The 27809-nt window shown below is 44.0% G+C and overlaps 1 protein-coding gene across 1 annotated transcript; it reads left to right on the top strand.

Moving 5' to 3' along the window:
• Positions 1-27793, top strand: mindy2 (MINDY lysine 48 deubiquitinase 2). The gene is made up of 9 exons (XM_071401701.1): positions 1-1001; positions 1889-1946; positions 7925-7989; positions 18782-18940; positions 19683-19785; positions 20306-20448; positions 21227-21400; positions 22586-22774; positions 23529-27793. The coding sequence occupies exons 1-9, from the start codon at positions 102-104 to the stop codon at positions 23685-23687; spliced, it is 1950 nt and encodes a 649-aa protein (XP_071257802.1). The 5' UTR covers positions 1-101; the 3' UTR covers positions 23688-27793.
• The last annotated feature ends 16 nt before the right edge of the window (positions 27794-27809 follow it).

The raw sequence follows: 27809 nt of genomic DNA, 5'->3' as shown, positions 1-27809 counted from the left end.
GGCTCTTCTACAGTGACGTCACTGGCAGAGATGTCATGGCGTCTGTGGGGCTGGAGCTGGAATTAAGCTAGCTAAAAGCTGTCGACAGTGTGTAAATCGAAATGGAGAAAAATGCAAACCTGCATCGAGATGTTGGAGGAAGTACTCTATGTGCTACTATTGCAGGAGAAATGGGCGATATTAAAACAGTTGGCAGAATGAAGGGAGCGACCGATACGTGCAAGAATAGTGAGCGTTCTCTCAGTACTTTGGTTAGTTGTACTACTAGCTCCAGTAGTGCCCCTAGCACTGCTAGTAATGCTATCTCCAGTCTTGAGAAATTAGATATGGCAGAAATGATCGAGTCTCTCCCAGTGCAAGAGAAGAACATTCAATCGAGTGGTTGGTCGGAGACATTGTCCTCTGGATCTGGAGATCATTTGAGTAACGGGATGGGATATGGCACGCAGCTGGCTACAGGAAATAGCGAGGGTGCCACCTCAAAGTTAGTAAACAATAAAACGGATGGCGAGCCTTCCTCAATGGGGGCAAGGATTACAGATGGTGAAGCTGAGGTGGTGGGGTGTGAGTCAGTTGAACCAGTGAAACTGGCAAAACCGACACACCTATGTTCGGACAAAACAAATACGGGAAACGTCAAATGTGGAGTTAAGATTGACAAAACCATATGCGAGGGTTTGCAGAGTGGGAGTGACCCGTGCATCGCGGCAGAATCTAGGAGCGCCGACTCACTTGAGTCCTTCTCGAACCTCAACTCCTGTCCCAGTTTCGATCTCAACAGTGAAGGGTTGGAGGACAGGGGGCTGGCAATAACACTACAGAGCGAGTATGGGGCTGATGGAACTAAGATCCCGTGCACCAAGGACCGGGGCGCTGGCCAGTCCATATACCACATCAAGTGGATCAAGTGGAAGGAGGAAAACACACCTATCATTACCCAGAACGAGAACGGTCCATGCCCTTTGCTGGCAATTATGAATGTCCTATTGCTGGCATGGAAGGTAAATGACTGACATCATAACCAGACCTGAGACAAGTTTACATGTGGTGTGCATGATGCCATTTGGAACATTTCCACATATATTATTTGTCAATACTAATAGAGAAGTACATTTGAAACTGGTCATCATAACTACACTATCTGTTGTATTATCAGTTTAAAATAAAAATGGAATGATCAGTAGTAAAATAAGCTGTTATCACCTGCCAGAATATAGAATACCATGAAAAGTTGAAGATTCATAAATAACATTCCTTCATTTGGGGAGAATTTAAGTTAAAGTTCAAATTATACCACTCGTATGCATTCATCTTTATTTTCTCTTAATACTCAATTATTGTAATTTTATGATGGAGTTTGTTGACAGGTCACATTGACCAATTATACCATAGACCCAGTTGTATATATTTTCCCCATGCTGCGGCCTTGGCAGCTCAGTCCCTCTCTTATAAGTAGTCTCTGAGAGCTTCCAATTTAGTCATTTTTAAGCCTCTGGTTTAATTTACATCATAAAGATAATGTTTATTTAATGTCAGTGACAGTTGGTTGGCAGGCAGTGGAGATTCTGATTCAGTATGTGGCTTCACAACTTAAACTGCAGCTCTGTCTGAAACCTTCCCTAAAACTTCACTACCTACTGTGAAAATGGGTGACATGAAAGTGACTGTAAACAGAATTCTTTGCTTCAAACGCCTGTGTGTGTGCTGACAGTTGTGCAACCGCTAACAGTGCACTTCTGGTGACTTTAAACACAGTTTTCCACTTCCCAGGTGTGGTTGGATTTACTGTGAACCATAATCATGGGGGGGGGGAGAATCCTGTCAGCCAGGTTCTATTGGCATGTCATATTGTTTGGTTTGTTAAATAATATATGTGGTTCCATTACAGGTGAAGATGCCACCAATGATGGAGATCATAACTGCTGAACAGTTGATGGAATATCTTGGTGAGTATAAGTGAGAATCTGTTTACGAAACCAAAGACCCAAGTGTCATTTAAATCAGTGACCTGTTCTTTAGTTGCCCTCCTGGAGGGTGAAGTGTACAGTTTATTCCCGGTCTCTAGTATTTCTCTAAGTTTACGGACAGTTGTGACCTGTTTTTTAAAGCCTGATACAAATTCAAGCCACCTTGACAGTGCTCAAAGGCAATGGGAAATACTGTATTTTTCTTTGGTTTTGAACCTGCCTGGAAGGTCCATGTCACAAATTGCTAGTCTGGCTGTAACTGTAGTACACCAGTGCAGTGGAGCATTGAGCTGTAGTAGAAACTAGCCTGGGAAGTGCAATGTGACCTTAATGACAGAGTACTGGAGGGCTGTAATTATGTCCCACTGCCTGAGAAGGCATTACTGTGTGAATAATCACAGGACCTGCCTCACTGCTTGCCTGGCCCTTCAGTCTTATTATACTCATTTCCTCAACTCCCTTCAGTAGACTGTGGATTTGCTGCCTCTCCTAGCTTTAGGATAAATTGCTATATAATATGGATTTCATATGATTTAAGCAATGGCACACAGTAATTGCATAGCTGCTGTGAAATCACCAATATGCCAATATTACCGGAGTTTTCCTTCTAAAATAACAAAACCTCCACTTGATTTTTAGCCAGTGAATACAAGAAGATTCTGTAATAAATTCAATACTGTACCTGGATCATTATACGCATTCTGGTCGTCACCTAGCTGCTAGACCTGCACTCAGAAGAGTGCATATGTACTTGTATACCCATTAGTTATATGCCTGGAGTCCCCACAGATGTGGTGGGTGGGTTTAGGGTCATAAAATATTGTATGGATGAAGGGCGGGCGAGGTGAGTAAAGAGAAAACAATGCATAACAAATCCATAAATGTGCAATTCATATCTATAGACTACATTGAGGTTTTCATTTCATTTTTTCTGTCTGGCGTTAGGCCCTAAAGCTTAGGCTACACACTAACTGTAGCGACCTAAATACACGGCAATTGCCAAATGCATTTGGGAACTTGGGCAGAAAAGTTCAAATCGATCCAATGAGGCAAAAAGGACAATGTCGGAGTTTAATTCAATAATAGAAAATCTGCGAACTGGAGAGTTGATGTTTGGGGAAAATGTAGAGAAGTGGTAAAAAAGGATGATAGCCAGAACTGCTATGTCATGTGTGATGATTCCACAGTCTCAAGACGGGGAATTCAAAATGGCACAACAAGGGAACTACTGTTCAGATGGGTTAAATTAAATGGTAGCCTAACTGAAATGTTGATTGACTGTAGGTCTATAACCTCTCACAATCGCCTAATATAATATTAACTCCTGCAGAATTAAGAATTATTATTTCTTTCAGCATCTTGAGAGAATGAATGTGCGGTTAGGAACAGTCTATAAAGGTGGCGGTGCTATCTATATCAGCATCATGAAAGTGTAAGCCATCACTTTATCTTTATTATTATTATTTAAACCACATAAAATATGCATCCAAGCCGGACTGAGATCTTATCAAAAACATGTTGAGCTGTTTTAACAGGTTTTAATTTCCTAACCGGTGAAACTGATGTCATTTGGATTTTTTTTTTTTTTTTTTAAGTCATTCAATTTTCTCCTTGGTCCCAGAACGTATTTGCTGTGTGAGAGAAGCAGAGATGAAAGAGGAAAGAAAACAATTTTAACAATGTCAACTATACTGAACAAAAATATAAACGCAACATGCAACAATTTCAACCATTTTCCTGAGGTACAGTTCATATAAGGGAATCAGTCAATTGAAGTAAGTTCATTCGGCCCTAATCTATGGATTTCACATGACTAGGCAGGGGCGCAGCCATGGGTGGGCCTGGGAGGGCAGGCCCACATGGGAGCCAGGCCCAACCAATCAGAATGAGTTTTTCCCCACAAAAGGGCTTTATTACAGACAGAAATACTCCTCAGTTTCATCAGCTGTCCGGGTGGCTGGTCTCAGATGATCCCGCAGGTGAGAAGCCGGATGTGGAGGTCCTGGGCAGGCGTGGTTACACGTGGTCTGTGGTTGTGAGGCTGGTTGGATGTACTGCGAAATTCTGTAAAACAATGTTGAAAGTGGCTTATGGTAGAGACAATTAACATTACATTCTCTGGCAACAGCTCTGGTGGACATTGCTGCAGTCAGCATGCCAATTGCATGCTGTAGCATTGTGTTGTGTGACAAAACTGTACATTTTAGAGTGGCCTTTTATTGTACCCAGCACAAGGTTCACCTGTGTAATTATCATGCTGTTATTCAGCTTCTTGATATGCCATACCTGTCAGGTGGATGGATTATCTTGGCAAAGGATAAATTATCACTAACAGGAATGTAAACTAATTTGAGGGAAATAAGCTTTTTGTTCGTATGGAACATTTCTGGGATCTTTTATTTCAGCTCATTAAACATGGGACCAACACTTTACATATTTTTGTTCAGTATAGATTGAAACATTAACACTATTGATTTCTAACATTCTGGTAAGCAAAGGTTTATTTAGTCTTCTAGGACAAGAAGTAATTACAGAAGAGAAGCTGCCTGTATCTAATTATAGACTAACATAGGCCTACGTTTCTGCTTATAATTTCTGACATTTTGTTAGGCTATCTAAAAATGTTTCCATCTCAGTCTGTACAACGCATTTTCTGTATTTGTGGGTTAGGGTCGGGTGAGGGCCTCAGATTTTCATCAGCGCTTGCGGATGAATTATTACCAATTGTGAGCGGGTGCGGATGAACAAACAGCTCACCCACGCATCACTAATACCCATGTGAGGTCAGGTGGTATGGTCCAGTATAGACTGACCAGGAGGACTGAAGAATCCCTGTGGACCAAGCTCTGCTAATGTCAGGGAAACAGGAGCTGTGTTCTTTCTCCTTGCGTGGCACGCTGACCCCACTGCCTCCCTCCATAGCTGGGTGCTGTTATGATGAAGAACCAGGGGTGTCCTGTTACTAAAGGCATTCTCATCTAAGCTATAGAGAAAAAAAATATGTCACTATAGCCAAGCCCTCTTTTCATGGCAGTGGTCAGTTTGGCTTCAATTTTACAAGCTCTATAATTCTTTGACTGGTGCCATGACTAGTGTCCCGTTTTGAGTGTGTTCTAGCTAAATGCATCATATAATGACTGTTAGGCGTCAATAACAACTCTAACTATAAGAGAAATGGAGTCACCAGCTGCTGAGTTCTGAGAGACGCCAGAAGTCCTGAAATGTATCCACATTAGTCATGCCATGGGAGTTGTTTACTTTCATATGATCATTTGGGAGTTCGGTATAGAGGTCAGTTTGCACTAAAAGACTCCTGACTGTTTGTGGTACATTGTCCTACATTCTGCATGTGATTAGCAGATTCAACTGGTTTTAATTTAATCTATATTAGTCATTATGGGCCAAGACACAGACTCGTTAATTTATGGCTAAGGATATTTCTCACCATGGTTTAATTACAGTGTACACTGTCGTGCTTCATTGGGGGACAGATTAGTTAGTTAGCTACCAAGAATGTAAACAGCAAAATGTGATTGGGAAACAGAGGGATGATTCTTCATTGTCAAGAAATATATTTTTGATGTCAGTCATGCGAATATTCATTACAGTTCTCAGTTTGCTGCTTCTCTTCAAGTATTTTTCATTAGGCCTAACTCAAATGTTGTATTCACTTCTCATTAGTGTGTTTTGTACCAGGGGTAATAATGATTGTATGCAATAATGTTGTTACCTTTTGGTTAGATGTTACATTTTTAGGATGCATTGGCTAGGAAAATGTAATTTAGAATGAGTAATTGTGTCTGTTGTTGAACTCTGTTAATGGGATAGCCTTGGGTTTCCTCCCTACAGAATCTGCCTCTGTGAGTCCATAGCGCTTGCTGTCCATGACTGATCAATTATAATTGAATTGCATGCATTAGAGTTTGGTTCATTTTGCTGGAAGAAAAAGTATCATCTACAGTGTGTGCATTTCATTGTCAGACTACACTATGACCAGGAAAATCTAATTTGACCTTCTCCAAATACTTTTTTAGTAGAGAGGAGGCTAACAAACTGTAAACTGTACCCTGCTGGTCAACTGACATGAAACCCTGAGAGAGGAGACCATTCAGACTGACCCAAAGCATTAGCACATTGAGAGACACACAGTTGCTCATCTTTAGATATTTTAGAGGTAGCCTAGTGTGTGGGTCTGATGGAACACAGAACTCACTCCAACCCCATAGCTCTTTGATCAATACCAGTAAGAAGCCACAGAGAGGCCTTTACCCCCTCTCCCACCCACTCAGGGCCCTCTCCCCCATTGTGCCCCAGATGGAGTCCCCTGATTGCTCCCTCTGTCTGCAGCTCTGCACCTTGCTCATCTGCTCCTACAGATACCCATGGTTGATTCCAAGTTCAGTGTAAAAACATTCCCTGTCTCTTTTGAGCACCCTGACTCAGTGAGCACTTCAACCCTTCTGCAAATCACAGGTGACAAACGGTAATGAAGCACAGCGTTTTCATTTCATGTAACGTCTGTTTTTCCGACTGTGTCGTGTTAGATTTCCTCGGAGGAATGCTCATGGTTGTAGCCATCCCTCTTCTGTACAATAACGACCTTTAACTGCGTTATGCAGGCTGTGTGCACGTATCGTTCCACATATGCCTCTGAGCCGTCTCTGCTCTTCTTTCACAAGTGCCCATAAATTGCGGCTCTGTGTTTGTGGAGACGGCTTTGTCTTTACTCCAGCTAGTGGCTGAGAACTCATAATGAATGGTTTGGTCCCTGGTCAAACATACATCTTGTGTAATGTCCAGGAACAGGCAGATAGGCCTGTCTCCTAGCCTCACCATTGCACTTCATTACGAACAGTTATTGTTTCATGCCCAGACAAAAAATAATGGTTTGTGAAAAAGAGCAGCTCAGAAAGAGCCCCATTTAATGTGGGCTGATTCAGACGCTGTATTAAAAACTACTGTGAGGCCCATAGGGGCAGAAGTGGAGGAGATGTATGTTGTATTAAAGAGGCTACTGGTTGATGTTGGGATTTAGTACTCTGTGGAGCATGCCAGTGAATCATCAACAGCAGCAGTAGAGGCCCAGGCAGGGAGGGCACAGTCTACAGTCAGCTGGCAGGGAACGGGGCAGGCGGAGGGAGGTAGGGAGGGTATGGCCGGGGGTTCCCTGGGCATAGAAATGTCCGAGTCAGTTGACTGGCCTCAGCTGGGTGCATTCATGGCCAGGGCTGAGGAAGCCTGTGTCTGAGGAGAGGATATGGAGATTGAATCAGAGTAGCTCCCCGGCTCTCAAACACACTGACTACTGGCTCACTTTGTTAAAGTAAGAAAGCAATCGTTGGGTTATGAGGAAAAAGTAGGCCTATTTTTTTGTTTTTCAGATATAAAAGTCTCAGAATCATTATCTTGTAACATAAAATATCTCGCAAGTGGGTATGTTTTTGACAGCTAGACACTGCCGCTATGTGTTGCTCAGAGAGGGGAGGGTGGAGTTGGGTGCGATGTTAATGGTTGGATGACAGGTGCACTGTGATTAGCACCACAGGGCTCTTCACAAGGCTCTCCCTGCCTGCCCCAGTGGCTGCTCTCCCTAGGTCCTACACTAAGCCCTTAACACCTTTCTAGCGGCTCCCCACTGGCTAGGGCTTGACTGACCCCGCATGCCTGGCCGAGCCCTTCCTGGAAAAACAGCTGGCCAGCGCTTAACACTCAACATCCCCCTTCTCACTGAGGATTAGACACTTCTTATGAAATCAGAACATAGTCGATAATATCAACTCTTCACTTGGGATTGACGTAAGCAGGCTGTGATGTCACTGGTGAGCGGGCAGGGCTCTACCCTGATGATATATTCCCTCTCAGCTCCCCTGTGTGTCTGTGGCTGCTTTACTTGGCCTGTATCCCCAGGTTCTCTGATGTTGCTTCCTCCTCTCTCTCTCCCTCACTCTCCCCTGCAGGAGACTACATCCTCGATGCCAAGCCGAAAGAGATTTCTGAAGCCCAGCGGCTAAACTATGAACAGGTAAGGACTGTTGTTGCCTAAACACAGGGGCAGTAAGGGCAGTTATTCACTGATCATACGCATGTCTACCGGTCCATCTCTCTTTGTGTTTGTCTGTGGCTCATGTTGGAGAATCAGACAGGCATGCAGGATGAGGCAGGCAGGCTCTAGGCTGTTGGGCACCCCCCTCTCCCTCTTAGATCTCTGATGGCAGAGCAGCAGCCAAAAAGTAAAGCAGCAGCATCACACTATTAACTCGCACCACGCCAAGGGGATCACTTGTTCTCACTTCCCAGCCTAAAATATCCCTGCCTGCCATTTAGTGACTGCAGTTCCTGTCCTCTTCTATCCAGAAATATATCATATTCTAATGGGCAACGATGCAATGTTAAGATGATGAGTGTTTATACGGTCATGTGCATTTGCACAACATTTGCATTGGGAATGAATCTCCAGAAAGACCAATGAATGTATATTTATGTAAGATGAAAATAAGCAGCATGATGATTATGGTTATATGGAAAAACAGCCCACTGCCCTGGAGCTGCGTTTAGCCCCTATATAGGTTACATAAGCCGCGTCTTATCAGGCCTACGGCACAACATGGTCATGTGGGGCAGGTCATGTCTCTTCACATCGCTGTGGGAGGGTGCTCAGGGATGCATGGCTGAGTTCAGATCGAGGCCAGTGCTGGGGCTCTGAGTGGTTCACATGGCCTGTCAGGGATGGCTTTCTCATTCCCACTCCCATCCACACTCCCATCCCTATCCATGCTGCCTGGAATGTGGGTGGGGCATGGCCTTTCTTCCTATCCTCCTTCTCTCCACTCTGCTGTGGCAAAGAACCAGCACATCTGTGAATGTTATTCTCTTCACGGACGTCATCGCTCGGGGAGGAGAACAGTCATGTGTGCGTGTGTACATACCAGAGTCGCGATTACTGTCCAAGGAGAATGTTCTGACTGCCGTACAGTCGTAGCTCTCCAAGCTCCTGCCTAGAAGGCCAGCATCCTGGGGTCGCCTCTTCACTGTTGATGTTGAGACTGGTGTTTTGCGTGTACTATTTAATGAAGCTGCCAGCTGAGGACTTGTGAGGCGTCTGTTTTTCAAATTAGACACTCTAATGTACTTGTCCTCTTGCTCAGTTGTACACCGGGGCCTCCCACTCCTCTTTCTATTCTGGTTAGAGCAAGTTTGCGCTGTTCTGTGAAGGGATTAGTATACAGCGTTGTACGAGATCTTCAGTTTCTTGGCAATTTCTCGCATGGAATAGCCTTCATTTCTCAGAACAAGAATAGACTGACGAGTTTCAGAAGGAAGTCCTTTGTTTCTAGCCATTTTGAGCCTGTAATCGAACCCACAAATGCTGATGCTCCAGATTTTCAACTAGTCTAAAGGTGGCCAGTTTTATTGCTGCTTTAATAAGCACAACAGTTTTCAGCTGTGCTAACATAATTGCAAAAGGGTTTTCTAAAGATCAATTAGCCTTTTAAAATGATAAACTTGGATTAGCTAACACAACGTGCCATTGGAACACAGGAGTGATGGTTGCTGATAATGGGCCTCTGTACGCCTATGTGGATATTCCATAAAAAATCTGCCGTTTCCAGCTACAATAGTCATTTACAACATTAACAATGTCTACACTGTATTTCTGATCAATTTGATGTTATTTTAATGGACCAAAAATGTGCTTTTCTTTAAAAAACAAGGACATTTCAAAGTGCCCCCAAACTTTTGAACGGTAGTGTGTGTGTGTGTGTGTGTGTGTGTGTGTGTGTGTATATATATATATATATATATATATATATATATATACACTGCTCAAAAAAATAAAGGGAACACTAAAATAACACATCCTAGATCTGAATGAATGAAATATTCTTATTAAATACTTTTTTCTTTACATAGTTGAATGTGCTGACAACAAAATCACACAAAAATTATCAATGGAAATCAAATTTATCAACCCATGGAGGTCTGGATTTGGAGTCACTCAAAATTAAAGTGGAAAACCACACTACAGGCTGATCCAACTTTGATGTAATGTCCTTAAAACAAGTCAAAATGAGGCTCAGTAGTGTGTGTGGCCTCCACGTGCCTGTATGACCTCCCTACAACGCCTGGGCATGTTCCTGATGAGGTGGCGGATGGTCTCCTGAGGGATCTCCTCCCAGACCTGGACTAAAGCATCCGCCAACTCCTGGACAGTCTGTGGCGCAACATGGCGTTGGTGGATGGAGCGAGACATGATGTCCCAGATGTGCTCAATTGGATTCAGGTCTGGGGAACAGGCGGGCCAGTCCATAGCATCAATGCCTTCCTCTTGCAGGAACTGCTGACACACTCCAGCCACATGAGGTCTAGCATTGTCTTGCATTAGGAGGAACCCAGGGCCAACCGCTCCAGCATATGGTCTCACAAGGGGTCTGAGGATCTCATCTCGGTACCTAATGGCAGTCAGGCTACCTCTGGCGAGCACATGGAGGGCTGTGCGGCCCCCCAAAGAAATGCCACCCCACACCATGACTGACCCACCGCCAAACCGGTCATGCTGGAGGATGTTGCAGGCAGCAGAACGTTCTCCACGGTGTCTCCAGACTCTGTCACGTCTGTCACATGTGCTCAGTGTGAACCTGCTTTCATCTGTGAAGAGCACAGGGCGCCAGTGGCGAATTTGCCAATCTTGGTGTTCTCTGTCAAATGCCAAACATCCTGCACGGTGTTGGGCTGTAAGCACAACCCCCACCTGTGGACGTCGAGCCCTCATACCACCCTCATGGAGTCTGTTTCTGACCGTTTGAGCAGACACATGCACATTTGTGGCCTGCTGGAGGTCATTTTGCAGGGCTCTGGCAGTGCTCCTCCTGCTCCTCCTTGCACAAAGGCGGAGGTAGCGGTCCTGCTGCTGGGTTGTTGCCCTCCTACGGCCTCCTCCACGTCTCCTGATGTACTGGCCTGTCTCCTGGTAGCGCCTCCATGCTCTGGACACTACGCTGACAGACACAGCAAACCTTCTTGCCACAGCTCGCATTGATGTGCCATCCTGGATGAGCTGCACTACCTGAGCCACTTGTGTGGGTTGTAGACTCCGTCTCATGCTACCACTAGAGTGAAAGCACCGCCAGCATTCAAAAGTGACCAAAACATCAGCCAGGAAGCATAGGAACTGAGAAGTGGTCTGTGGTCACCACCTGCAGAACCACTCCTTTATTGGGGGTGTCTTGCTAATTACCTATAATTTCCACCTGTTGTCTATTCCATTTGCACAACAGCATGTGAAATTTATTGTCAATCAGTGTTGCTTCCTAAGTGGACAGTTTGATTTCACAGAAGTGTGATTGACTTGGAGTTACATTGTGTTGTTTAAGTGTTCCCTTTATTTTTTTGAGCAGTGTATATATATATATATATATAAAAACTCATCAAAAAAAGAAACGGAGGCATGAGGACTGCAGATGTGGCCAGGGCAATAAATTGCAATGTCCATACTGTGAGACGCCTAAGACAGCGCTACAGGGAGACAGGACGGACAGCTGATCGTCCTCGCAGTGGCAGACCACGTGTAACAACGCCTGCACAGGATCGGTACATCAGAACATCACACCTGCGGGAAAGGTTCAGGATGGCAACAACAACTGCCCGAGTTATACCAGGAACGCACAATCCCTCCATCAGTGCTCAGACTGTCCGCAATAGGCTACGAGAGGCTGGACTGAGGGCTTGTAGGCCTGTTGTAAGGCAGGTCCTCACCAGACATCACCGGCAACAACGTCGCCTATGGGCACAAACGACAGTGGGTTTGGTGTGTTTACGGACATATTCAATCAATCCCTGTCCCAGTCTGCTGTTCCCACATGCTTCAAGAGGGCCACCATTGTTCCTGTTCCCAAGAAAGCTAAGGTAACTGAGCTAAATGACTATCGCCCCGTAGCACTCACTGCCATCATGAAGTGCTTTGAGAGACTAGTCAAGGACCATATCACCTCCACCCTACCTGACACCCTAGACCGACTCCAATTTGCTTACCGCCCCAATAGGTCCACAGAAGACGCAATCACACTGCACACTTCCCTAACCCATCTGGACAAGAGGAATACCTATGTAAGAATGCTGTTCATCGACTACAGCTCAGCATTTACCACCATAGTACCCTCCAAACTCGTCAGGGTCTCGACCCCGCCCTGTGCAACTGGGTCCTGGACTTTGACAGGCCGCCCCCAGGTGGTGAGGGTAGGAAAGAACATCTCCACCTCGCTGATCCTCAACACTGGGGCCCCACAAGGGTGCGTTCTCCGCCCTCTCCTGTACTCCCTGTTCACCCATGACTGCGTGGCTGTGCAGGCCTCCAACTCAATCATTGTCATTGCAGGTAATCTCAACGCTGGTAATCTCAACGCTGTGCGTTACAGGGAAGACATCCTCCTCCCTTATGTGGTACCTTTCCTGCAGGCTCATCCTGACATGACCCTCCAGAATGACAATGCCACCAGCCATAGTGCTTGTTCTGTGCGTGATTTCCTGCAAGACAGGAATGTCAGTGTTCTGACATGGCCAGCATAGAGCCAGGATCTCAATCCCATTGAGCACGTCTGGGACCTGTTGGATCGGATCGTGAGGACTAGGGCCATTTCCCCCCAGAAATGTCCGGGAACTTGCAGGTGCCTTGGTGGAAGAGTGGGGTATCATCTCACAGCAAGAACAGGCAAGTCTGGTGCAGTCCATGAAGAGGAGATGCACTGCAGTACTTAATGCAGCTGGTGGCCACACCAGATACTGACTGTTACTTTTGATTTTGACCCCCCCTTTGTTCAGGGACACATTATTCCATTTCTGTTAGTCATGTCTGTGGAACTTATTCAGTTTGTCTCAGTTGTTGAATCTTATGTTCATACAAATATTTGCACATGTAAAGTTTTCTGAAAATAAACGCAGTTGACAGTGAGAGGACATTTCTATTTTTGCCGAGTTTATATATACAGTTGAAGTTAGAAGTTTACATACAGTTAGGTTGGAGTCATTAAAACTTGTTTTTCAACCACTCCACAAATTTCTTGTTAACAAACTATAATTTTGGCAAGTCGGTTAGGACATCCACTTTGTGCATGACACAAGTCATTTTTCCCCAAAAAAATTACAGACGGATTATTTCACTTAGAATTCTGTATCACAATTCCAGTGGGTCAGAAGTTTACATACACTAAGTTGACTGTGCCTTTAAATAGCTTGGAAAATTCCAGAAAATCATGTCATGGCTTGAGAAGCTTCTGATAGGCTAATTGACATCATTTGAGTCAATTGGAGGTGTACCTGTGGATGTATTTCAAGGCATATCTTCAAACTCCGTGCCTCTTTGCTTGACATCATGGGGAAATCAGAAAAAAATGGTAGACCTCTACAAGCCTGGTTCATCCTTGGGAGCAATTTCCAAATGCCTGAAGGTACCACATTCATCTGTACAAACAATAGTATGCAAGTATAAACACCATGGGACCACGCAGCCGTCATACCGCTCAGGAAGGAGACGCGTTATGTCTCCTAGAGATGAAAATACTTTGGCGCGAAAAGTGCAAATCAATCCCAGAACAACAGCAAAGGACCTTTTGAAGATGCTGGAGGAAACCGGTACAAAAGTATCTATATCCACAGTAAAATGAGTCTTATATCGACATAACCTGAAAGACCGCTCAGCAAGGAAGAAGCCACTGCTCCAAAACCGCCATAAAAAAGCCAGACTACGGTTTGCAACTGCACATGGAGACAAAGATTGTACCTTTTTGGAGAAATGTCCTTTGGTCTGATGAAACAAAAATAGAACTGTTTGGCCATAATGACCATTGTTATGTTTGGAGGAAAAAGCGGGATGCTTGCTAGCCGAAGAACACCATCCCAACCATGAAGCACGGGGGTGGCAGCATCATGTTGTGGGGGTGCTTTGCTGCAGGAGGGACTGGTGCACTTCACAAAATGGATGGCATCATGAAGGAGGAAAATTATGTGGATATATTGAAGCAACATCTCAAGACATTAGTCAGGAAGTTAAAGCATGGTCGAAAATGGGTCTTCCAGATGGACAATGACCCCAAGCATACTTCCAAAGTTGGCAAAATGGCTTAATGTCAACAAAGTCAAGATATTGGTGTGGCCATCACAAAGCTCTGACCTCGAACCTATAGAAAATTTGTGGGCAGAACTGATAAAGCGTGTGCGAGCAAGGAGGCCTACAAACCTTACTCAGTTACACCAGCTCTGTCAGGAGGAATGGGCCCAAATTCACCCAAATTCACCCAACTTATTGTGGGAAGCTTGTGAAAGGCTACCTGAATCGTTTGACCCAAGTTAAACAATGTAAAGGCAATGCTACCAAATACTAATTGAGTGTATGTAAACTTCTGACCCACTGGGAATGTGATGAAAGAAATAAAAGCTGAAATAAATCCTTCTCTCTACTATTATTCTGACATTTCACATTCTTAAAATAAAGTGGTGTTCCTAACTGTGACCTAAGACAGGGACTTTTTACTAGGATTAAATGTTAGGAATTGTGAAAAACTGAGTTTAAATGTATTTGGCTAAGGTGTATGTAAACTTCCGATTCCAACAGTATATGTATGTGTGTATATATATATATATCTTGTTCTTGACTTTTTGTTTGATATTGTCTGCTGCATATTTGAATAGTCAAGCTCCTTTTATGATTTTGAAGAGCGTTGAACGAGTTCATCATAACAGAGTTCTATTTATAAATTCTGGGTTCAAAACATCAAACATCATCTGTCGGAGGATATGAGGATTAAAATAGCGATTGCTTGGCTGTTAAACAGTAACTCAGAAACTGGAGCGATTAGTAACGATTTATTCCGCAAGGACTGGTCTTGGTAATGTTCCCATGATAAAGGGCACTCCTGAGAGTTTGCACACTGTAGCACAATTCACTTGACAGCGCTTTTATGGTTATACGATATAGAATGTTCTATTTTATTGAGATGGAGATGCTCCTAAAAAATAATGTAGCAGGATGGGAGTGTGTCGCTGTATATATACATGATTGTGGATTTTAAGAGTGCACAGTTGTAGACTAAAATGCAGACTTAAACTAACGTGGGTTACTGATGGATTCTATTAAACTGTAACATGTTAAACTGTAGTTTTTATCCTGTTTAGTGAATGATTACTGTGAGTATTAATGGAGTTTAGGCCCTGAAACTGTGTGTATGCTAATTTAGAAACCATAACCCAATCAGAGAAGAGGAAATTGCCTAGGTTCAGAGAGCAGGGTCAAGCCCAGAACAGAAGATGGACGAGGTGGGAATCTGACATCTGGCTAAAGAAAGAGAGGACCATGGACATTCCACAGGGGAGCCAGAGGGAAACTCATTGGGGTCATAAAATGTATAGCTGGGGAGGTGACAACTACAAGAGGGTGGTGACAAAAAGGAGGGAAGAGTATAAGATGTTTTGTGAACTTTCTAAATATGTGCACTCAGCTGACTGTATCCTTGGTATTAAACACTTGGAACTTCTCTTGAGGTTTTGGTCTCAATTTCTTATTGCAAAGAGGTTGCAATAGCGTTTTTCTTTTTAACAAAGTTTTGTGCCAGATCTCCATAATACTCGGGGAGCTGTCCAGTGTGCCATTGACATGAAAACTGAAGCAAAGCCTGTGTGTCAATCAGTCTGTCAGTCAACTTCGTGGTCCTATCAGCCTGATTTGCCAGCGGATGGAGGTCTGGAGTCACTCACCAGTCCCAAGTGGAAGCAGAGCGTGTGTGAGAGAGAGAGAGACCTGCTGGTTTGAGCTGGCGGATGAGCGTGGCCGTGTGTGTGTGTGTGTGTGTGACTGCTGTGGGAATTAAATGTTGATCTGGCTCCCAGCCTGCTAGTGGAACATGTGACAGGAAGGCCGGCCTGTTTATCCAATCAGTCTCCCTCTTCCGTAAAAGCTGGAGTGGAACCATTGAATACTGGCCTTCATTGTCCAGTGACCAGGGAATAGTCTACTGTACATCATCACATGCAAATACCACAGGCTCTGTGTGGATCTCATATTCAGCATAGAATTTATGATTAGGGTGGCATTACTTAGATGTAGTCAGGTCATAATCTGTAGACTGTGAGCGGCTGGAGCCGAGTGGAGCAGGGCTTGGCCACACAGCAGGAGGGCGTGGGTGTGCAGAGCAGGCAGCATGTTGGGCACTGGGCAGAGCGGGAGCAGTGGGCGGACACGTTCCTGATCTCTTACTGTGCTGCCAGCTTCGCCACCCGCCAGACAGAGACGCAGTGCCCACACGTTTGTGTGTGCACTTGTCAGTGTGTGTGTTTTTTGCTTGTAGGCACATTTTGTATATACAGCGCTGACTCACGTTTGACTTGTGCTTTAGCACCTGTCCTCAAGAATACAAGTAGGATAACAAGGAGGATAAAGCAGAGAGAATCCTCGCTGTGTGTCTCAATGATGGACTACATGACCCCCCCCAAAATTCAGACCATTATTCCTCCTCCACCAAACTTTACAGTCGGCACTATGCATTGGGGCAGGTAGAGTTCTCCTGGCATCCGCAAAACCCAGATTTGTCTATCGGGCTGCCAGATGGTGATGCATTATTCATCACTCCAGAGAATGTTTCCACTGCTCCAGAATCCAATTGCAGTGAGCTTCACACCACTCGAGCCGACGCTTGGCATTGCACATGGTGATCTTAGGCTTGTGTGCGGCTGCTCGTCCATGGAAACCCATTTCATGAATCTCATGAATTTCATGAAATTTGACGAACTGACTTGTTGGAAAGGTGGCATCCTATGACGTTGAAAGTCACTGAGCTCTTCAGTAAGGCCATTCTACTGCCAATGTTTGTCTATGGAGAGTGCATGGCGGTGTGCTCGATTTTATACACCTGTCAGCAATAGGTGTGGCTGAAAGAGCCGAATCCACAAATTTTAAGGGGTGTCCACATACTTTTGTGTATATATAGTGTAAACAGCAAAGCAAAGCACTGTGGAAGTGGATGAAGTCCCCCGCTTAGTGAGGTGCTAATCAGTAGCTCTCAGGGGGTTCATCTGATGTCATGTGACTGAAGCTCTCTTCCCTTGGAGTGGAGCAGCTGCATGGTCTGTTACATGAACCATACTAATCCTCCCCACAACTGTCCACAGGCGTCCTAATCCCCCCCCCCCCCACACACACACACACACACACACACAGATCGTCCAGCGAAAGTCTTTTCAACGACTCACACCGCTAAGTGCGAAAGCTGGAGAATCTCCCTGCTTTTGGGAATTTATTTTCCCTCTTATTGACAGGTTATCCTCTTAGAAAATTGAGAAAATACACACAAAGTCACCCACTATCACCTCTCTGTGCGTGTGGGGTGTGGAGACAGCTGCAGAGGCTCCCTGTGACACAGACCAAAGCAACGGTCATCAAAATTGTTAAAAGGTTTTGAAAACAATTCTAATAAATGCAGCAGTTGGACAATAGATGAAGATACTCCAAACTTTTATATCATTTTTTTTTATCCATCAGGATTGACTGAATTATAGCACATAAAACATTTTACTGGCACTGAAAAATAATGAATGGCATTCAGGGATTTTGTTGGGAATTCAGGTGTTTATTTCTTTGGGGGGGGTGCACTCACCATTTTATTTATAGATATATATATATATGTATATATAAGTCAGGTATTTCTTTTATATTTTATGTTAAAATAAAGAAAATGTGTACTTGAAACAGTTGCATAAATACAATGGATGTATTTGCATAAATGAAAACATTAACATAAAGGGGTGGAACAGGGCTGCAACCACAAACACTTCCTCTGTCTTGGACTCTCGGTCTACCTGCACTCACCTGTGCTGTCTAGACTGCCTAATTAATGACTGTTGTCACATTCTGTTGCATAATTCAACAATTGTGCCAATAGCAGGATACCCTCGGATTAAAAATCAACACGCTTGGCTATAGATTACACCTATCTATACATACTTTGAATTGTTTGCAAGTTCAGACATAATATCACTATAATCCGAGTGTTCATTTTCAGAAGTTGCTTTCATTTCAGTGCATTTAATTTGTCAACATTTCAACTGTAGCAAATTACAACTTTTTTCAATTCCACAAAAAAATGAACACCCATCAAAATAAAGTGATCATTCTTGTGTTGAGATGTGTTACATCCGCGAAAAGAAGCTTTAGTGTTCTTATAGATGCAACGGAAAGACAATGTATTCCATTCAGCCCATTTCAGGCGTTACCGGAGTGTGTTTGACAGGTCATTACAAATATTTCCGCGGTCGTAACGTTAATGAATAAAAAAGACAGGCACAAGCAAAAGTATGATGGAGTCGTAGAAGTAAAGTGAAAGCAATCAATTCAGAAAGATTTAAGTTACACGTGGATTTTGCACCCCTCAAACACAGGAAACAGATGGCTGAAAAAGACAGATCCTCAGGTGGGCGGGGCATGCGCATTGCTACAGACGGGTCTTGTTAGTCTTTTGTGTGTCTGAGGGGGGAACGACAGGAGGGAGTGATGAGTACGGTAGACAGGAAGTTCCTTGGTCAGGACACTTTCTGATTTGTACAGTTTGTATACTTAACTGATAGTACAAACTAGCAGGTTTCTGTGGGTGAGTCTGCTGTTTTTCTAGCTGTAACTGCTGTAGTATGTGACAGTGGTTGGTTCACTGTCCTCAACATTTATTCCAATGTCAAATCTTATTTCAATGCCATAATTAACAAGAATTCTACAAAGACTAACATCCCTGGCTAAAGACCTTGAAAAGGAACATGACTTTCTATTTGTTGTCCCCCAGAATATGAGTGATGCCATGGCGGTGCTGCACAAGCTGCAGACAGGGCTGGATGTCAACGTGAAGTTCACAGGGGTGCGGGTCTTTGAGTACACCCCAGAGTGCATTGTCTTTGACCTGCTGGACATCCCTCTCTACCACGGCTGGCTGGTGGACCTGCAGGTGAGAACCCTTCCCTCTCTTAGCCCCCTTTAAAAGTAGACTCAGCGAGTTGACATAAATGCACAAAGAAAACAGCAGTAGTGGGTCAATATCCGCAATAACTCAGAACGTTGAAGCCTGAGGCTGGACTCTGCTGTTTTGGTCCTGTAGTTACCACGTTGTAGCAGCGTGAAGCAAACCCGTGCACATGCCCAGATCCTCTGTGTGACTGTGAGAGCAAAGTATTGCATCGCACTCATTGCAGTAACTACGTTGCTGCTCATGGCAACATCATAACGCTAAGTCTACCTTTTTAACCCATGTAGCTATTGCTATGATATACAGGCAAATATATTGTTTAAAGTCACCTTGTCCTAGAGAGATTTACACGGTTATCAAAACGTCACGCCAGGGTAAGCCTACACGAAACACAGCCCTTATTTTAAGTGTTTCTAAAATCCCCTGTGTGAAAAATTAATGGTGGAAAAACGATTGGAACCATTTCCCTGTTTGACCACTAGGTTTTATGGGTATTATAACTCATACTGTGGTACTCTATAGCCGTTTGTCATATAGACAATAAACCAACTCCACACATTATTTATGAAAGAAATTACTTCAGAATGACTGGTTAGCATACAGCTCCTCTTGAGTATTTTTCTTTTGAAAACATGACAATATGCTCTTGTCGCTTGTTCTTCACTGCATAATAGAACACAACAATGGTTGATGAATGCCCTCTCCTCTTTTATGTTCCCTCCAGATGGGCGACACAGTGAAGGCAGTGGGTAACTGCAGCTACAACCAGCTGGTGGAGAAGATAATCTCTTGCAAACAGTCGGCCAGCAGTGAGCTGGCTGGGGAAGGTGGGTGGACCGACGGACTGGGGGGATGTGTTGCTTGCTTTCTTTCTCGCTGCCTCTCCACTACACATCCCAGGCTGCTTGATAAGGCCGACATTTCCTCCTATTGCGCTGAGCAGATAAACGGAGGCCTGGCCTAAACATTCCTGTGGACGACTGACTTTAGTTGTGTCTCAGTTTCCTCTCCAGTGCTTCTCCACGGTCTGTCTAGTTGTCTCCTCGTCTTAGTTAGAATATCACCCTGTCTCTTCGTGTCACTCAATACAACTCTGTCTATCTCGCTCTCTTTCTCTCTGTGTCTCATTCTATAGGTCAGTGTGTCTATCCTTGTTCGTCTGTACATCACTTTATATCTCTATATCAGTCCCTAAGTCTTTGTCTGTTTGTCAGCCTGTCGGTCATTGTCGGTCTTGTGTGTCTGTCTGTCTCTCACTGACTCGCTCTCTATCTCTTGCCTTCTCTCTCCCCCCTCCCTCTCTCTCTTTCTCCCTCTCTCTCTTTCTCCCTCTCTCTCTACCTGCAGGCTTTGTAGCCGAGCAGTTTCTGCACAGCACGGCCACCCAGCTGACGTACCACGGCCTGTGTGAGCTCACGTCCACCGTGCAGGAAGGAGAGCTCTGTGTGTTCTTCAGGAACAACCACTTCAGCACCATGATCAAGTTCAAGGTGAATGACCACTCAAGTCATTGACGAGACAATATCCACTGTTTCATGGTTATGACAAATGGGGCCTTGCAGTACTGTTTACTGTGAATGGGTCTTCCTTACTTTCCTCTGCTACAGCGTCCCAAAACCACCATCCATTATGAACAAAAACAAGTTAATTAAGTCTGCCTTGTCCTCTTAGTAGTGGGAAAGGGTGTTATATAAATGAATTGCATAATGTTACCGAATTCATATCACTCAGTCCCAGATAAACCTTTATTTCAAATGTATTGCTAGCTTCCGGATCAGATCACCCCATTCTATGTATTGTAGGTTGTTGACACATGGGGACTTTCTTTCATCCAAGTCTTTTCAACCATCTGTTAACAGCTGAGCACTGTTAGTGCGTTCCCCTTCTCCCTGTCCTCCCCCTCCCAATAGATCTCCCCATATCCCAGGCCCAGGTGATCTAATATTCAGTACACAGGGTTCTGAAGCTGGTGTGAGGGCATAAATACAAATGCCCCAAGGAGCATGGTAGACACGTGATGGGGACCTATTCAGCACCTCGAGTCTTAATGCTATCTACGATGGTTTCAACCGCCTTGTGGTCCCTCCACTTATCACTGCAGCTGGGACAGGCTCTTCCTGTTATCTGTAGCAGGGGAAGTTGAGCAGGCCTGTCTGTGTGAGAGTGTGTGTGTGAGCATGCTTGCCAAGTGAAGCAAGCTGTGTGTAGCACCCATGACCCCAAGTGTGAAAGTGTGTAGATGTATAATGTGTGTCTCTGTGTGATCAGGGCCAGCTGTACCTCCTGGTGACAGACCAGGGCTTCCTGACGGAGGAGAAGGTGGTGTGGGAGAGCCTGCACAATGTGGACGGGGATGGCAACTTCTGTGACTCTGAGTTCCGCCTGCGACCCCCGTCAGACCCAGAGACAGTGTACCGCGGACAGCAGGACCAGATAGACCAGGTCAGACCACTACGCCAATTGGGCCCTCTGATCCAGTTCCACTTCATTAATGGGAGCAACGATAAACAATGCTGAACACCCATCTAGCTGACTCATGGCAGCCATTTCGCACTGTTGGGTGCACCACATATCTCTTGCAGAGGATGTATACCATGGAGAACAAGGTGCACAGTCACAGTGCAGCATTACAAAAATACTAGGTCAGGGGGAGTCACAATCAGAGTGTACCTGATTGTGGTAGCAGGTAGCCTAGTGGTTAGAGCGTTGGACTAGTAACCGAAAGGTTGCAAGATTGAATCCCTGAGCTGACAAGGTAAAAATCTGACGTTCTGCCCCTGAACAAGGCAGTTAACCCACTGTTCCTAGGCCATCATTGAAAATACGAATTTGTTCTTAACTGATTTGCCTTGTTAAATAATGGTAAAATAAAATAAAAACAGAGTGGATTGTATAAAGGGTACAGTAAATATTACACATCCCCTCTATCTGGGCTCAGTTTTCCCTGTGGCTTCCTAGCCTGCTCCATCTGCACTCAGCTCTACTCTGGAGAAGTAGTGGGGGAAAGTTCCTCAATAATATATGTTCAAAGCTCATCTGCTCTGTCTGAATGCCTGATCAGGAAATGACCGTGACATGTGGCGCCTCCCTATGTACTGCGCTGCATCACGCTGCACTTCGATTGGCTGTTTAATAATGCATGATGTGGTTTGTGTCCCCTGTGCAGACGACAGCTGATTGGCTGGCCCGTTAGGCCTGGTGGCAGGGCTGCCCAGCAGCTTGTCCATCTGCCAGGGTCCATATTCACCACCTCACCCAATACAGAGAGGGGGGGAGGAGTCATCTCTACTCACACTCTCATCCACCCAGACACTCTTATGCTTGAGAGGTCATATCATAGCCGACAATTAAGACAGTCTGATGCTGCACTCAGGAAAATATTTGGTTTCACTCTACATGAGGGTTATGAATGAAGAAAGAGGTGTGTAGCCCTGACTTTAAAATGGGTGGTGTTTTGTAGCTTACAACTAGGCTTACTTAAACTAGGCTTACTTGGCAGTGGCACATCACTCTGGTAACAGTGTAAACACCATGACGTGAGACTCATTGACCTGGTTCTATTCTCTTTTTCTCTCTCTCTTTCTCTCTCTTTACCCCCCCCCCCCCCCCTCTCCTCTCTGTATGCAGGACTACCTGATGGCGTTGTCGCTGCAGCAGGAGCAGCAGAGTCAGGACCTGCAGTGGGAGCAGCTCCCCGAGGGCATCAGTGACCTGGAGCTGGCCAAGAAGCTGCAGGAGGAGGAGGACCGACGAGCCTCCCAGTACTACCAGGAACAGGAGCAGGAGCAGGAGCAGGCTGCCGCAGCACAAGCACAGGTCGGGGGAGGAGCCAGGGAGGGAGGGAGGGAGGGAGGGAGGGAGGGAGGGAGGGAGGGAGGGAGGGAGGGAGGGAGGGAGGGAGGGAGGGAGGGAGGGAGGGAGGGAAAGGGAAAGGGGGATACCTAGTCAATTGTACAACTGAATGCCTTCAACTTAAATGTGTCTTCCGCATTGAACCCAACCCCTCTGAGCAGGAGGGGAACTTGTGAGAAGGGGGAGGGAAGATGCGAGGAGTGGAATTGAATGAGGAATATGATGAGAGAAAGATGTGTAGGAAAAAAGGAGGAATGAGGATGAGAAAAAGGGTAAGGGTTGTCAGTTTATATAGATATAGCAGTCAGGGGCTTAGTCAGATAGAAATGAAATATATAGCTGACATTATTCTGTTGTACACAATACATGTTCTATCTGAATGTATCTCTATGTTCAAATACAGCTCTGGGCTGTTCTTATGCACGGCGCATAGCAGAGTACCTGGATACAGCCCTTAGCCGTAGTATATTGGCCATTTACCACAAACCCCCGAGGTGCCTTATTGCTATTATAAACTGGTTACCAACTTAATTAGAGCAGTAAAAATAAATGTTTTGTCATAGCCGTGGTATACGGTCTGATATACCACGGCTGTCAGCCAATCAGCATTCAGGGCTCAAACCACCCAGTTTATAATGTTGCTTATTCACCCGCTTGAATAAGCAACAGGTAGGTATTATGGTTGACACTCCTGTTCCATCCTGTCTGTGTTGTGCAGCAGCCAGCAGAGGGAAGTGACGAAGCAGACAGAGCAGAAGCAGCATCATCATCATCAGCTGCAGCTGGAGCCACGCCCAGCCCAGGGAAGCAGCCCTCTGCCGGGGAGCGCAAACCCAAAAAAGAGCCCAAGGATAAAGACAAATGTGTTCTATTGTAACATAGGATGGTTGTGTGTTTGTGTGATAGAGAAAGAGGGGGGGCAGCATTTTTTTCTCACATTGACCTGACAACCTACGAACAGCCACTTTTGAAAGCGAGAGATAGCGATGAGACAAACTGAGGAGTTGCCATTCCCAAGCCACTGGTGCCTGCCATCCTCTACCCTCAGTGGGCCCGGACAACAGAGGAAAGGACGCTATGACAACTACCACTAATCTTTTGTACAGTTGGCCAAACTTTGTTACAAGTCGCACAGTGCACTATATTTGTGATCTGGGGTCAAGGTTAATGGGGGTGGTTTTATAGCAAAATGAGAACAATTCCAGAAACAGGATGCTGGGAGGGAAAGAATTCAGAATCTGAAATATCTCCTCTCATGACACCAATGTTTTTCAAGGAAATCATTTTCATTCATTTTCATTATTGCAGTTGATAAGCTATTTTATTTTTATTTTTTACAGCACATATGTATAGATATGCCTGCTTTGATTCAGTTCAGTTTTTGAGCGTTAGACTTTTCACTGAAAACTCAACCTTCGTTTGCTAGCTTTTGGTTGGTGGGGGTAATTTAGCTCCTTCCAATTGGAGATAATCAAGAGTGTGTTCAGTGTCTTATTGGGATAGAGATGAGGTGATAGTGACATCAGTGAGTGTAATATCTAAGCACTCCTGTCTCTTCGCCACGTTAATGGATGCCAAATTACTACTTTGCGTGTGTTTTTGCGTGTGTTTGCATGTGTGCTTGTATGCGTGTGTAAGAGTATTTTAGAGAACAATTTTATTTTGGTATATACTTAAATTGAAAGGGATTCATTTGTTTTTGCCGGTTAGAAATTAATGTAAGAAGACCCTGTTGTGACAAGCCTTTTGTATATCTCTCTAACACTACCCACATCCCTGTTCTTCCTGAGAGGCCTGTAAATCAGTGCCATACTCTGGTAAGGGCTGTCTCTACCAACCCTCATCTGCCATTTAAGACTCGCCCTATCCAGATTGGCTTTACCAGAGTATGGCAGTGTTGAATTCTGGTGTGTGTGTGGCATTGGTGTCTACAGTGTGTATGTGTGGCTGATATGCTTAGCTGCATTGATTTATGCTCTTAATTTCAACTTGGAAATAACCTAACGTCAACAACAAGAATGTTTTCCGATGTATATGAGAAGTTGGATTGAAAGATATGCCATGTATTTAATTTCTCATATTTGCTGTATATGCTTCACATCCAGTAGAGTCTGGACAATCACACAGACAGAACCATGGAAACACAGGACGGTGCACCTAATTTGACTTCTGTCACTCACTCCCTGAGAGACTTTGCTGGTTATTGGTTATTGGCTGCAGAGGAAGAGTGATAGTATCCCACACTAATAGTCTTTAGTGCCCAATGTCACACAGATCTGCCGGCAGTTATGTTGTCAATATGGGATGTTGTCGATATGGGAAGCCTCGTGACCTAGTTGAGTTATGGAAGTAGGATTTTCTAATGTAGCCATGTTTGAATCCATGTGCTTCTCCTACATCATCTGACTTTCAAACAAATGTATATACATTGTGTACATACCTAATGCACATTTATGACAGAGCTAGCTAGTAGTTTGCACCATTGTCCTACTATGGTACTGCCTCCTGAGAGATTTACTGTTTTCTATCTACACATTCCAGCTGGATGCCTTGACTCAAGCCTTGTGTTGTACGTCAGACCTAGAAACACAGTTATAGGGGAGACTCCTCGCAGTGCTGCTAGTTAAGGGGTCTCCCATTTTTGGCTGTTACATTTTGTTCTCATTGTCCAGAAATGGACAACCCCAGCCTTCAAGGACAAGTCCAGTACTTAGTATTTATTTTTGCCTGGCTACTGGCTGCAGGCTACCTGACAAACCGGTAGTAAGGCTTATCTGCAGGCTGGACTTGAGGACTGGGGTTAGCTCAGCCTGTCTATACGGTCCTCACGAGGCCACACTTACTCTGTATATAAAATGCCTTACAACATTTACAATATCTTTTATAAGAATAAACGGAAACAGGTGTATTACCAGAATGAGACAATCTGTAGATTTTAAACTAGACATCAGAAATACTCTCAGGCCTTCTCTGAAGGGACATATCCTTGAGTGTCTTTTGTAAATTGTTTGTGTATTAGCTGCCTTGGCAACAGCAATGATTGATATATACCATTGTAAAGTATTTAATATACCTTGTAGTAACTCCCTCAAGAGAATGTGTTGTAATGTAAATGTGTAACCACGTATAGGTATCAGTAACAAATGATTTCAACACATGGTATCTAACTAGGTCGACTTCATATTATCAGGCTGTGCATAATTATCGCTAGTTATGTTCACGGATGGCATAACGATGGGTTTCTGAGCTTCTCTCAGGCCTACCTAGTCAAAGGAATTCACTATGACTTTACACTAGAATAAGTTTGCCCCTTGTAATGGAATTCAAGGCTGCTTTTCGAAAGTGAATTAAACTGCTGCTGCTTGTATGTTCACAATGACTACCCAAAAAGTAATATATGGCTGAATAGACAGGACTTAGAGAAACATCTATGTTGAAGTGAGCGTGTACATCCTGTTTATGGTATGCTACAGTATGTCATTATTGACTAGTGATTTTGTGAAAGGTTGGGGTGATGGGGGATGGGCGAAGGACCACGTCCCTTTGAGTGTCAGGGACACAATCCATATTCTTGTTTCTTTTGTAAAATAACATCCATTTTAAAGTTACCGTCACACTGCAGCTTGAATTATACTGGCCTAAACCCATTTGTAACGATGTTCAAAAGGCAACTAGTGAGTATTATGATGAGAACCTCAGAGGGCCACTTTATCTAATTACTTTGAGGTTTTTGGGGGAGCAACAAGATGTTAAACACATGCGTCACACACATTTAAAAAAATAAAAAATAAAATTACATTGCATTATTTACCAGTATCTAGATATTGTTTTATGTGTTTCAGCTTGAATGTTGTTCCTCAAAATAATTGATAAGGATTTTGTTTGTGGAATGTCTCGAGTGAATATGTGTAAGCCTTGTTATAGTGCTGGGGCGGTAAATACTGTACAAACAATAGTCTGTTAACAAGGTAGTCCTTGAACATATAGTCATTGTAATTGGTTTTGCACTGTTACATTGATATGCACTACTAAGGCTGTGTTTGGACAGGCATGTTCTTTCCAAGCGCATCAGATCTGATTGAAGACCAATTAGTGAGAAAAAATATCAGAATTGGTCTGCCTGTGTAAACAGCCTAAGAGAAGAGAAAATACCTCATTTTATACAGAATTAGAAATTGTGCAAGAGTGCTTTTGTTCTTTGGGTACCTTGTAAAAATGGAATACTGTCTAGAATTGCTACAACAGTAGCTCTTCCAACAGTCAGTTGAATATGAAATGCTCAATTGTTTCTTTATGACAAAGGTATGAAAGGGCTGGTTAAATGTTTTGGCTAAAAGTACATTAAGTACTGTGTAGCCCTTTTCAATAAAAGTTGATGCAACTTGAACTTCAGGTAGCTGTTCACCCGTTTATCTGCTAAGGCCAGAATTGTTTAATAGCATTTGCGTAGCTTTTCACACAAAAATATGTCACTAATGCCGCTGGCTGGTCATCTAGAGGGAAGGGATTTTAAAAGTTGGCTATTTCGACATTGATACTGTATAGATTGGAGAAAAGTATTAGTAGTTTCATATGGGAAATGTGTAAAATCAGATATTCTGAACATGAACACAATCCACCATATTGATTTAACTTGTTCTGTTGAGATTAAATGCAATTATATTAATCCCAATGTTATTCTGATGCATAATACTGAATCCAACAAATGCATACTAATGACATTTAGCAGAGTATAATTTCAATTATGTTAATATTTTCACTTATGTTTAACCACACACAAAAAAGGTCAATCCTCGTGTTGGAAGGTTCAAATGTTTATCTATATACATATGACCAAATAATGTATGTAGCCTATCACAGTACCTTTGCAAAATGTAGATGGTGTTTCTTCTGTAACAAAATGCCTTAGACGAGGGATATTCAGCCTGATTATTAAAGTACATGGACAATAAAAAATAAAAACTTGTTCTCTTTTCACAACCACTCAATGTGTGATGTC

The sequence above is a fragment of the Salvelinus alpinus genome, chromosome 5 (genome assembly GCF_045679555.1).
Source record: "Salvelinus alpinus chromosome 5, SLU_Salpinus.1, whole genome shotgun sequence".
Classification (NCBI taxonomy): Eukaryota; Metazoa; Chordata; class Actinopteri; order Salmoniformes; family Salmonidae; genus Salvelinus; species Salvelinus alpinus.
Note: the sequence above shows the minus strand (reverse complement) of the source record. Positions and strands in the feature narration are given on the sequence as shown.